This window comes from Poromitra crassiceps (genome assembly GCF_964638095.1).
Source record: "Poromitra crassiceps genome assembly, contig: HAP1_SCAFFOLD_281, whole genome shotgun sequence".
Taxonomy (NCBI): domain Eukaryota; kingdom Metazoa; phylum Chordata; class Actinopteri; order Beryciformes; family Melamphaidae; genus Poromitra; species Poromitra crassiceps.
The window spans coordinates 234,807-248,824 of record NW_028152119.1 but is presented as its reverse complement, the minus strand read 5'-3'; the positions used below and the strand labels follow the sequence as shown (position 1 = coordinate 248,824).

The window sequence follows — 14,018 nt, the reverse complement described above, 5'->3', positions numbered from 1 at the left end:
AGAGAGAGAGAGAGAGAGAGAGAGAGAGAGAGAGAGAGAGAGAGAGAGAGAGACACACACACACACACACACACACACACACACACACACATACACACACACGCACACACACACGCACACACACACACACACACACTGAGAGAGAGAGTGAGAGAGAGAGAGAGAGAGAGAGAAGCTGTCCAGCCCCTCTGAAGATTTCCTGTTCCCCATGAGAAGTGCACACTGTGAGTCATGTAGGGCAAACCCAGCCTATTTACTCTGCGTCTACCCTGGCTGGGAAGAGCAACAGGCGGACAAAACTAAAGCCCGCAGTGTGTGTGTGCGCGTGTGTGGATTTATCTTGTTATGATCGTTGCCTTTGAGTCAATTCATGAGAAAGAGTGGAGAGTATAGTTCGGTTCTAAATGGAGCTACTTCGGTTTTCCGCTTTTTGGTGTGGAACGATACTCTTTGGTAGCATTCTACTGGACCAGCCGGGTGAGTAGCCTCAACTTGTGTCTTGGAGGCTGTCAAGGCGCTCCGGCCGCGATGTATCAAAGCCTTGAAGTCATTTAGAAACACACAGAGAGGATTACAGACTGCTACAATGTGACACACAGAGAGGGTTACAGACTGGTACAATGTGACACACAGAGAGTTACAGACTGCTACAATGTGACACACAGAGAGTTACAGACTGCTACAATGTGACACACAGAGAGTTACAGACTGCTACAATGTGACACACAGAGAGTTACAGACTGCTACAATGTGACACACAGAGAGTTACAGACTGCTACAATGTGACACACAGAGAGTTACAGACTGCTACAATGTGACACACAGAGAGTTACAGACTGATACAATGTGACACACAGAGAGTTACAGACTGATACAATGTGACACACAGAGAGGGTTACAGACTGCTACAATGTGACACACAGAGAGTTACAGACTGCTACAATGTGACACACAGAGAGTTACAGACTGCTACAATGTGACACACAGAGGGTTACAGACTGCTACAATGTGACACACAGAGAGGGTTACAGACTGCTACAATGTGACACACAGAGAGTTACAGACTGCTACAATGTGACACACAGAGAGTTACAGACTGCTACAATGTGACACAGAGAGAGGATTACAGACTGCTACAATGTGACATACAGAGAGAGTTACAGACTGCTACAATGTGACACACAGAGAGTTACAGACTGCTACAATGTGACAGACAGAGAGTTACAGACTGCTACAATGTGACACACAGAGAGTTACAGACTGCTACAATGTGACACACAGAGAGTTACAGACTGCTACAATGTGACACACAGAGAGTTACAGACTGCTACAATGTGACATACAGAGAGGGTTACAGACTGCTACAATGTGACACAGAGAGAGGATTACAGACTGCTACAATGTGACACACAGAGAGAGTTACAGACTGCTACAATGTGACATACAGAGAGGGTTACAGACTGCTACAATGTGACACAGAGAGAGGATTACAGACTGCTACAATGTGACACACAGAGAGTTACAGACTGCTACAATGTGACACACAGAGAGTTACAGACTGCTACAATGTGACACACAGAGAGAGTTACAGACTGCTACAATGTGACATACAGAGAGGGTTACAGACTGCTACAATGTGACACAGAGAGAGGATTACAGACTGCTACAATGTGACACACAGAGAGTTACAGACTGCTACAATGTGACACACAGAGAGTTACAGACTGCTACAATGTGACATACAGAGAGGGTTACAGACTGCTACAATGTGACACACAGAGAGTTACAGACTGCTACAATGTGACATACAGAGAGGGTTACAGACTGCTACAATGTGACACACAGAGAGAGTTACAGACTGCTACAATGTGACACAGAGAGAGGATTACAGACTGCTACAATGTGACACACAGAGAGAGTTACAGACTGCTACAATGTGACATACAGAGAGTTACAGACTGCTACAATGTGACACACAGAGAGTTACAGACTGCTACAATGTGACATACAGAGAGAGTTACAGACTGCTACAATGTGACACACAGAGAGTTACAGACTGCTACAATGTGACACACAGAGGGTTACAGACTGCTACAATGTGACACACAGAGAGGGTTACAGACTGCTACAATGTGACACAGAGAGAGGATTACAGACTGCTACAATGTGACACACAGAGAGAGTTACAGACTGCTACAATGTGACACACAGAGAGAGTTACAGACTGCTACAATGTGACATACAGAGAGTTACAGACTGCTACAATGTGACACACACAGAGAGTTACAGACTGCTACAATGTGACACACAGAGAGTTACAGACTGCTACAATGTGACACACAGAGAGTTACAGACTGCTACAATGTGACACACAGAGAGAGTTACAGACTGGTACAATGTGACACACAGAGAGGGTTACAGACTGCTACAATGTGACACACAGAGAGTTACAGACTGATAGAATGTGACACACAGAGAGGGTTACAGACTGCTACAATGTGACACACAGAGAGTTACAGACTGCTACAATGTGACATACAGAGGGTTACAGACTGCTACAATGTGACACACAGAGAGGGTTACAGACTGCTACAATGTGACATACAGAGAGTTACAGACTGATAGAATGTGACACACAGAGAGGGTTACAGACTGCTACAATGTGACATACAGAGAGTTACAGACTGCTACAATGTGACATACAGAGGGTTACAGACTGCTACAATGTGACACACAGAGAGTTACAGACTGCTACAATGTGACACACAGAGAGTTACAGACTGCTACAATGTGACACACAGAGAGTTACAGACTGCTACAATGTGACACACAGAGAGTTACAGACTGATACAATGTGACACACAGAGAGTTACAGACTGCTACAATGTGACACACAGAGAGAGGATTACAGACTGCTACAATGTGACACACAGAGAGAGTTACAGACTGCTACAATGTGACACACAGAGAGAGGATTACAGACTGCTACAATGTGACACACAGAGAGAGTTACAGACTGCTACAATGTGACACACAGAGAGTTACAGACTGCTACAATGTGACACACAGAGAGGGTTACAGACTGCTACAATGTGACACACAGAGGGTTACAGACTGCTACAATGTGACACACAGAGGGTTACAGACTGCTACAATGTGACATACAGAGAGAGTTACAGACTGCTACAATGTGACACACAGAGAGTTACAGACTGCTACAATGTGACACACAGAGAGTTACAGACTGCTACAATGTGACACACACAGAGAGTTACAGACTGCTACAATGTAACATACAGAGAGGGTTACAGACTGCTGCAATGTGACACACAGAGGGTTACAGACTGCTACAATGTGACATACAGAGAGTTACAGACTGCTACAATGTGACACACAGAGGGTTACAGACTGCTACAATGTGACACACAGAGAGGGTACAAAGAAAAGAGAAAAAATGCCCCATCTGTTTAAAAGAAAGTGCAGACTACTTGCACAATACTTTTTAGAACCCCACTCACTCAGCCCTTCTTCCGCATTTTAAACAAGGATGCTTACATTTATGCTAGGTATTACTGGCACTATATAGTTGTTGTGTCTAGTAATTGAAATGTAGCTAACTAAATTGAGTAGGTCTTCACTGTCACACTGTGAAATAGCGTTACTACGTGTGCATTGTGGGAGGCTCGCGCTTGCAACGGGGCACCTGTTGAAGACGCATGTCTGTCTCTTTGATGTGCTGCCACGGTGCTACGGTTCACATGGCCTCCCCCCCCTGCCTGCCTCAGGATTCAAGACAGCACCGGTAACCTTCATCTGTCTCTGTCTCAGTCCCAATGGCACCAAGTGGCTTTGGCCGCTCCTAATCCTCCCTCTCCTCTCTGCAATTAGACGTAGCCCTGGGTGACAATTACTACCATTCATCCTTTCCATGAGCCCGCCCCCCTCCGCTCCCTCCGCCCCCCTCTGCTCCCTCCGCCCCCCTCCGCTCCCTCCGCCCCCCCTCCGCTCCCTCCGCCCCCCTCCGCTCCCTCCACCCCCCTCCGCTCCCTCCGCGGCTTTAAATCACACGCTCTTTGAGAAGGAGTTCTCTAATGATATAATTACTCTGGCTCGACCACCTCCACCACCACCATCAGCATCTCCCACACACACACACACACACACACACACACACACACACACACACGCGCGCGCACACACGCACATACACACACACGCACACACACACACCCAGGGGCAACATTTTAAATTGCGGTCTCCTCTCGCATAGTTTTAAGTCTGGAGTTCAGGTGTAACATTTTAATGTTTTTATGCAAGAGAGACTTTGGCCAGAAAGCAATATCCGTCTGCAATATCCTGCGACCATGCATGATGCCCAGCTCAGTGTGACTAGACCTGCTCCTGTCTGTCTGTCTGTCTGTCTGTCTGTCTGTCTGTCTGTCTGTCTGTCTGTCCCTCTGTCTGTCCCTCTGTCTGTCTGTCTGTCTGTCTGTCTGTCTGTCTGTCCCTCTGTCTGTCTGTCTGTCTGTCTGTCTGTCTGTCTGTCTGTCTGTCCCTCTGTCTGTCTGTCTGTCTGTCTGTCTGTCTGTCTGTCTGTCTGTCTGTCCCTCTGTCTGTCTGTCCCTCTGTCTGTCTGTCTGTCCGTCTGTCTGTCTGTCTGTCTGTCCCTCTGTCTGTCTGTCCCTCTCCCTGTCTGTCTGTCTGTCTGTCTCTTTCTCTGGCTGCTGCTTGTGTTTTTGTTGCTTCAAGCCACAGCTCTAACTCCACCCTGCAGATATGGAGGGAAAAGTTACAGTAGGCTTTTTGTCCTGGGTCAGGAACACAGTACAACACACACACACACACACACACGCACACACACACACAGACACGCACACAGACACACGCACATCCTTTTCCTCAAGTCGGTGTGAACTCTGAGGCCGAAGAGATAGTCAACTGAGGAGGTGACGTCTGACTTCATTTTGCACTTCCCAGGCCTAAACCCCCCTGGCTTAAAGCACACACACACACACACACCAGTATTCTGACATTGTGGTCATGTAGTGTAAACGGTCCCCTCACATTTGCCAGCTTCAGCTCCATAAGGCCCACATCCTGCCTGTTTTCTCCCAACTCCGTTCAGTTGAGTTCTCTGTGCGTGACTGAACTTCAGGAAGAGGATAGTTGAGCTACAGCAGCAGAAAGGAACCCACTTTCACTCTGGTTTCGGTCACGAGTCTGATGCAAGCGAGCAACAGGTTCCACTTCCTGTGCACACATGCTGTCAGCTGCACTGTACAGTAAATGTGTGCTGCGGTTCTGTGGTAGTGCTGTATGTCACAAGCTCTCTCTATCTCTCTCTCTCTCTCTTCTTTCAACTTGCTTTTCATTTGTACCATTTGTTCAACACTGTAAAACTAAACTGACACAAATGACACCAGGGCCCCCCGTCTGATAAGGTTTTAGCTTTTGTGACACACCTGCCACTCGAGCCCTGTCTTGCAGGATCCTGGTGTGGTGGGGTCACACCCGGCGCTTAACACATTGACTGCCAGCCGTTTTTTTCTTGCTGTAGGTAGCTTCTGCCAAGCCGTTTTTTGAGGATTGTGGCTCATTTTACAAGCGCCGAGGATTATTTTCTGCTTGGAGTTTGTGAACATACAATATCTCAAAAGTACTAATAGAATGTGTACTTTCTCTGTCTAAAAGAGTTAGTTTGTAGAGTTAGTAGTTATGTAAGCATTATCAGTTGAATACAGCATGGTTTTAGCATGAGAAAAAATATTCAGAGATAAACGGCTTTTTGTGAAATTCGATAGAGCTGTCACTTTAACCATTCATTTTTGGCTCTCTCTCTCTCTCTCTCTCCCTCCCCCTCTCGCTCTCTCTCTCTCTCTCTCTCTCTCCCTTCCCCTCGCTCTCCCTCCCTCTCTCTCTCTCTCTCTCTCTCTCTCCCTCCCTCTCGCTCTCCCTCCCTCTCTCTCTCTCTCCCTCCCTCTCGGGAGGGAGACGCACTAGGTTTAATCCTAGTGAGAGGGGGAGAGGGAGAGAGAGAGAGAGAGAGAGAGAGAGGGAGGGAGGGAGAGAGAGAGAGCGAGAGAGAGAGAGAGAGAGAGAGGGAGAGAGCGAGAGGCAGAGTTGCTTCAACTCCTCCCTCTTCTTGGCTGCCGCGGCCGTCACAGTCTCAGTGCTTTTGCTGCTCTCCTGTGCCTGTCTGCAGGCTGCTGTTTGAGGAAGTCGGCATGGACTCGCTCGCTTCTTGGGAGTTTTGGTTGAGAGAAGCTTTTGCGATTCTGGTCATATTTATGCTGCGTGTTTCAAAGTGTGTTCCACCTGTAATGTATTATGTAAATTTGCAATCCCGCATCGCCAGCAATCAGTGCGAAAACGAGAGCGTTTTCCCCCAACCATTTTCATGAGAATGTAATACTGTAAAATCGCCTCGCCATTTCCTTGAATGGCTTGCTTCCTTTTTCTTTGATTTCGCTCGTCTGGGGGAGCACTGTCAACACTTAGTGGGTCGGTAAAATAGATTATACACATTCAATACCTCCAATAATTGTACAGGAGACGTAAAAGGGATTGATCAACGCCCCACCGTCAAAAAAAAAAAAACGTTTTTTTTTTACGTATCCATACGTCGCTGGCAGTCAACGGTTGGATTCTGCTTGACGTATCAGTACGTCGTTGGCAGTTAACGTGTTAACAGAAGCTGAGTGTCACGCTAAGCCGGGCCACACAAGAAGCACTCTGGTAAATGGACTGCATTTATATAGCGCTTTGATCCAAAGCGCTTTACAATGTGCCTACATTCACCCAGTCACGCACCGAAGGCCATCGGGAGCAATTTGGGGTTCTTCAGTGTCTTGCCCAAGGACACTTCGACATGCGGACTGGAGGAGCCGGCGATCGAACCACCGACCTTCTGGTTGGTGGACGACTCGCTCTACCTCCTGAGCCACAGCCGCCCCACTCTCTTTTCCTCAGCGCCTCGCTCGGCGCGCCTTGCCCCCCCGCCCACAACTTGCATTGACGTCATGCCACGGCTGCTTCACGCTTCCATAGAAGTCACCAGCTTTGATATATGTTGGCTGGTTGTTGATATTTATAACAATATTGTGGCTTCTAGACGAACATTTTGTGGAGATAGAGGCAGCCATACTGTTTCCGGTCTGCTGCTTGGCAGGGAGACAAAGATCGTATATTGAAGGCAGGAGTGAGGCTCTTATCCTTTTTGGACAACAGTGCTCCAGCCATGATGTTGCAGTGGAACAAGTCATAAGCCTTCGGTTCTTACCAATAGACGATCTTTGGCGCAAATGAAAACGTGCTTTGTTACAGCACGCGCACATGAACGTTTTCATAGAACATCAATGTTGTACAGGGGGGCTTTAAGCCCAATGAGTGCACCTGGCCCAGGTGCACCCATTCAGCCTACAGACCCCAACACCAGGCTCCGGCAAGACAGGGCCAGGAGAGTGGGGAGGGTCATCACACTTTGAAATGTTTTATTACAGAAAGTTGTATGAAACCCATGACCACAATAGTCATACATTCTGTCATTGTGTTACTTATTGATGGAATTATAGTGAAAATAAATGATTACCCTTTTTGCTGGGGGAACCCCCTCCAGGACCCCTGGGGGTCCCCGGACCCCACTATGAGAACCACTGTTGTAAACAACTAGAAGAAGTGACCACATGAAGAACCACATGGAAATCTCTGATACTTTCTTGCGCAACTCTTTCTCTCTCTCTCTCTCTCTCTCTCTCTCTCTCTCTCTCTCTCTCTCTCTCTCTCTCTCTCCTCTCTCTCTCTCTCTCTCTCTCTCTCTCTCTCTCTCTCTCTCTCTCTCTCTCTCTCTGCCTATGTCTCTCTCTCGTTGCGTGCACTTGTACCAACTGGTCATGTAAAAAACACAGTTGTGTGGGATCGGCCGTCACGATACATGTGCATACTTTCCCCATGATGCACCGACCGCTGATGCTAGATAGAGAGGCAGGGAGGATTGAAACATCCTCTCTTATAAATCCACTTCCAACTCTCAAAGCCACAAGAGCCACTTTTCCCCCGCACACACTTTCATGTGGTACGGCCAGAGGAGAGGAGAGGAGAGGAGAGGAGAGGAGAGGAGATGAGAGGAGAGAGGAGAGGAGGAAAGGAGAGGATAGGAGAGGAGAGGAGGAGAGGAGATGAGAGGAGAGAGGAGGAAAGGAGAGGAGAGGAGAGGAGAAGATAGGAGAGGAAGAGAGGAGAGAGGAGAGGAGGAAATGAGAGGAGAGAGGAGAGGAAAAGAGAGGAGGAGAGGAGAGAAGAGAAGGAAAGGAGAGGAGGAGAAGAGAGGAGAGGAGGAAAGGAGAGGAGGAGAGAGAAGAGAGGAGAGGAGGAAATGAGAGGAGAGAGGAGAGGAGAGGAGAAGAGAGAAGAGAGGAGAGGAGGAAAGGAGAGGAGGAGAAGAGAGGAGGAGAGAGAAGAGAGGAGAGGAGGAAAGGAGGAGAGAGAAGAGAGGAGAGGAGAGGAGGAAAGGAGAGCAGAGGAGAGAAGAGTGGAGAGGAGGAAAGGAGAGCAGAAGAGAGAAGAGAGGAGAGGAGAGGAGGAGAGAGAAGAGAGGAGAGGAGGAAATGAGAGGAGAGAGGAGAGGAGAGGAGAGAAGAGAGGAGAGGAGGAAAGGAGAGGAGGAGAAGAGAGGAGGAGAGGAGGAAAGGAGAGGAGGAGAGAGAAGAGAGGAGAGGAGGAGAAGAGAGAAGAAAGGAAAGGAGAGGAGAATAGAGGAGAGGAGGAGAAGAGAGGAGAGGAGTGATTGTCTCTGGTGTGCTTTGCTGCTCCATCTCTCCTTCCTCAGCCAAACAGAAGCGTGCTGTCTTGTCTGTTCCTTATCTGCAGCGGCCCTACTGAGTGATCACAGTGCAACAACAAGCTGATAACTGCACTCAGTGAATTGAATTGTGGTAGAAACAAACACGGCTGTGTGCAGAAATAAATACATGCGCTCGCTCGCTCGCACACACACACACACACACACACACACACACACACACACACACACACACACACACACACACACACACACACACACACACACACACGTCTTTCTCCAAACACTATTTTATCTTTTTTTTTTTACAAAAATGGGCAAACACCTTCTTAAGACATGGAGAGACAACTCATCGGCTTGACAAATTAGAGGCTCCAGTCCACACACAGACACAGCATGCATGGAGATGTGTGCGCGTCGCGATGCCTCTGTGTTTGTTGTTCTTGCCTGTCTGCCAGTTGTCTCTGGAGATGATTATCAAAGCCACAGGCACTCATCATCATCACACAGTCCTGTCTGTCTGACTGATACGGCCTCCTCCGTCTGCCGGCGCAGGCAAGTCTGAACAGGAACGCGGCACCGTCAAACTGCTCTTATTGTTCAGACTTCACTGGGAACCAAATCCGTCCCGGCCCCTCTAGGAAGAAATAGTTTGGATTTTAGTGTGGTCTCTTTGAATTCTGCTCCGGGATAATTGGCAAATTCCAAGAGACAACTTTTTTTTCACGACATTTTAAGTTTATGAGCCCGCTTTTCAAGTGCATGAATATCATGTATATTTCTGTAATTGATCATCTTGAGAGGTATTTTTTTGGCCTCTCTCTGACTCAGTTTGTTCCTCATTTCAATGTCGTCATGAGACTTGAATTTAGCATGACAAGCGTTTAACCCGGGCTGCAGCAAATCGGCTTGTAGGGCTTTACGTGTTTATTATATTTCATGCAGAAGACATAACCAAATACTTTGCGTTCACACGAGTCGTCATCATGACGTTTGTGATGTGCGAGTGTATTCACTGCTTTAATGGTCTATGGTTTTAAGTATCTGATGGCACACGAGGAGATGGGCTCACAGAGTAGACCGGACCTGACCTTCTCCTTACCCCATCTCTGTTCCAGAGGCCAGTCTGAGTGCTATGATGAAGATAGCTAAGCTGTGTAAGTTCTGCGACGAGCAGCCCACCAGCTGCACGGGTACCGGCAGCTGCCAGGTGGAGTGCGACATAACGGCCATCTGCCCCTACGTGACCGACGTGTGCGTCAGTATCTGGTGAGTAAACACTGCTCCAAGTGCCGGATTTCCAAACCACCATTTTGCACGTGTCTTCAAATGAATGCCCAAAGATACATTTCAATACGAAACAATTGAATATGTTGTGTTCCACACCACACTAACATCGCATACACTAAGGGCACACATGGAGCTTGAGACAGTGAAGTTCTTAAACTCTGAAGTTGGCATCATGTTCTCCCTGAAACCCTGACATTTCTTCTTTGAGATGACCTTCTATTTTCCGCACATCGTCAATCACCATCCTTCATGTCAACACAATGGCTAGGTGGTATGGATGGACCCATTTCACAGCAACCCTTTTGGGGTGGTAAAAGCAGGAAGTAAAGCAGCTGTACGCTAACAACATTAATTATGCTTCAATGCGAGGGATCAGCCGAGCAGCATTTTGCTAAACAAATCGCTTCACTGGGTGGCAACGGCAATGGAACCCTAAGTGGTGCGAGGCGTGAGTGTCTGACTCTAGCCAGTTAACTCTGTTTACACAACTTCACACAACTTTAACACGACATGCATATATTATACATCAAACTCTTGAGCTACTTCTGCTCTCACTCAGAATGTCAAAATATAAGCGATGTGATGTATAGTTTTTGAGATATTAACGTTTGTTTGGCACAACTCATACTATTAACTGCCGCGGGGTTCCGCATTTTTGGGTGGCAAGTGACGTCACGCTGATTTGTCCTATTCTGTTGCAGTGCCAGGTGGTAATGCTAATGATTACACCTGCGTTATTTCCTGCTTTACCACCTCAAAAGGTTGCTGTGAAATGAGCCTATTGGCAAGAATTTGACAGCACATGATCACCTAACCACCCATCAGCATCAAGTCAGACTCCAGGGCTCCATCCGAATAGTCACTACTCCTAACTCCTTTTCCTACCTTTTCCTTGACCTCGCCGAAGTAAAACACGCAATAGAGAGCCCCAGGGATGACGTATTTTTGTAGTCGGAATGCGGAAGTTGCGGACTTCCGGGTTCGTCACTGTTTCTGCCTATGGGATTTTTGAATGGGTTTTTGGTGCGATGCTTCGAATAAGGTCTGTGGGCAACGCAAGCTTAATCAAACGCAAACCAGTGTTCAGCGGGATAATCTTCACACACGAGGACCACTTTCATGAGTTTTGAAGCGTAAATGCGAGCCCTAGAAGTAAAAAGCTCGTGCTAAGCTAATCCAGAACTACACACAGTGTCGCATAGGCTTCCTATAAACACAGGTGCGAGCAAAACACTAATAAGGGTTTCCAAATTCCAATCATGGAAGTTGGAAACCCTCATTAGTGTTTTGCTTGCACCTGTGTTTACCCTGCCTTTTCGACACAAAATGGCCCCCGTGAGAAGGGTTTGATCAAGTCGGAGGTAACACAGAACCCCCCGTGTTACCTCCGACCCTCATGTTTGTTAGGCAGGGAAGGAATCTACCGCTGCACGCCGCTAGCCCAACGCCCTTCAAATGTGAGATGTAGCATGATGTGAGGTCTCCAGACCAAATTTCAAGCAGAAGGCCACACATGCATAACCTGATCACCCCGTGACATCAGTCAAGTTCTAGTATGACGTGGTCAGTCAAAGTCCAAGTATGACGTCTGCAATGACGTCAGATATGACGTCAGTTCATTCTCATACAGTATATATAGCAAGGGTTCTGTCACCTCTCTCTCTCTGGCCAATCATAGCAGCAGCTAGCTTCACGGCAGTCCATCTCCCCTGAAGCCGTCCTCCGAAGCGTTGTTTTGCCCCACCCACCTCCCCAGTCCGCCACCAACGAGTCTTGACTCCTGTAGGATCCCCCACGGGGGGGGGGGATCTCCTAGCCTATGCAGATGCCCTCCTCTTGGCTCAAGAGCAGTGCCACTGGCCAATGGAGTCATGCGCCAAAGTATTTGCCATGCATGCCGATTGCTAAATAAAGTTTGTTAAATCCTATCAACTGGCCTCTCATGATTGAAGCAGATTTGTGTGGGCATTAAAAGCTTAAAGTCGAGCTGAACCCAAAAATGACTTTTTTTTTTAGTTCAAATACCTGGGTATGCAGTGCACCTATTTAATAATGTATGCAAAAAAAATCACAAAAATCGAATTTCTTTAGTTTTTCACACTTTTTCACATCAAAAGTTCATTTTTCTAGATTTCATCGATAACAGTAATTTACAGTTTGCTGACGTCACCTAGTACTATAAAATTTCTACCCCATTTCAACCAATCATATCACGACATGCAGCATCTTCATTTCAGGATAATTTTCTCTTCCAAATGAAGTAGAAAATGGCGCCTAGTGCCTGTCATCTGGCAGAATTCCTATCCCATAAACTAACTACTAACTTGGCCAATTGTATGAAACATGAACAAAAAACAAAAACTATAATCTCTAAGAATGCTGACGTGTAACGGTATTTCAAAATCACCCCGTTTGTAAATGCGACCTCTATATTGCAGTCATTTCCATAATATTGCTGAGACCGCGCATTGTTGAAAGAGACAAATATGCCATTTCCATTGACCGCTTTATCACCGTACGTACGGCCGAAAACCGTTCTTATTATTTGCACAGCTGTAGCCCTGACATCATTAGCGCGTCACATCACAATAGAGCTGTTTTGAAAAGGGGACTTTAACTCAGAATAACCCGGGTGAACTAAGAACCAAATACAAAATCCAAATAAAATCCAGTGCAAAATGGAGGTCATGTTTTTACCGTGTTGTGTTTCCAAGGAGGAAGAAAGTTGGCAACGTCAGCATTGAGACGATCTGCCACACGCCGGGCACCAAGCTGTACAGCCTGGACCTGGAGGACTACAACAACAGCAAGTGTCTGATGAAGGAGAAGAAGGGCAGGGGCTCCCAGTTCTTCATCTGCTCCTGCTCCGAGGACGAGTGCAACGAACATCTCTTCTTCACCGGTACGTCTAGAGACGTTACGCTGTCATGTTACTTTCAGCTGTGAACCCCTTCATTTTCACCAACTCTTTACCATGGTGAATGTCTTTTCTGTGTGTTATCACTTTAAGGCAGCGCTTCCCAAACTTTTTCGGACCACTTGAAAATCTCAAAAATGTCCGCGGCCCACATCTGACCGTAAAACAGTAGGCTACCGAGGGCAAATTATGCGTTCTCAGAGCACTTTCTATTTTAACGATAGAAGGAGCTGTCCAAAAATCAGAAACTAAAAGTGAGGGGCGCTCTGCAACAGGCTAATTACCGAATAATTGATTATCAATTAAATTATGGTGTCATTCACCAATGGAAAAATGCTTTCTCATACATAATAATAGCATTTATTATTATTTTTTCCACAAAGATCGTAATGTTTTGCAAATGATTTGGCGGCCCGCTTACAACACCTTCGCGGTCCACCAGTGGGCCCCAGACCACAGGTTGGGAATGGCTGCTTTAAGCTGATGGTATGATTATCAGCACGTTTGAGAAAACTGTGGCCCAGCCAACTGCATCCAACCAGCACCAGATAGATTTTGTTCATGCAGGTTCTATAATGTCATTCAGGCCCATTCTAAGTAGGAAAATTGAACACATTTGTACAAAATTAGACCCTTACTAAGAAAATATTGAGGAATTGCACTTAAGCGCCTCCTTAAAAACATCCTAAAATTTCTATTGATGTCATTTCTCCAGCTGTAGCTTAGGAACACATTGGTAAGCACGGCCACTGGTCTCCTCCAGACATGACGTTTTACAGAGTCGTAGAAGTCTCCTTAGATACACTGCATCCATGTTACATTGTTATTTCTATACAATGTATCTTGGCAGTGCAGCAACAGTGCCGTTACACTGCAGGAAGCGTATCAAAAGTGGGTCTTTAATGACGGTTACATCTGTAGAACATAACACGCTAACGTCATGGTCACGGTCGACCTCGTATTATTACGCCGTTCCTATCGGCTTGTCATGTAAGGTGTCACGCGTGAACGCTA

General features: G+C 46.9%; 1 protein-coding gene across 2 annotated transcripts in view; it reads left to right on the top strand.

Annotated features, from left to right (window-relative positions):
• The first annotated feature begins 248 nt into the window (after window positions 1–248).
• The window catches only part of LOC310770968 (TGF-beta receptor type-2-like), a 34,241-nt gene continuing 20,471 nt past the window's right edge, over window positions 249–14,018 (top strand). The window contains exons 1-3 of one of the 2 annotated variants that reach the window (XM_083663656.1): window positions 249–477; window positions 9,916–10,066; window positions 12,802–12,989. In XM_083663656.1, coding sequence (XP_083519782.1) covers window positions 405–477; window positions 9,916–10,066; window positions 12,802–12,989 — 412 coding nt within the window. In that variant the 5' untranslated portion in view covers window positions 249–404. The remainder of the gene's footprint in view (window positions 478–9,915; window positions 10,067–12,801; window positions 12,990–14,018) is intronic. The other variant, XM_083663657.1, reaches the window with a different exon arrangement.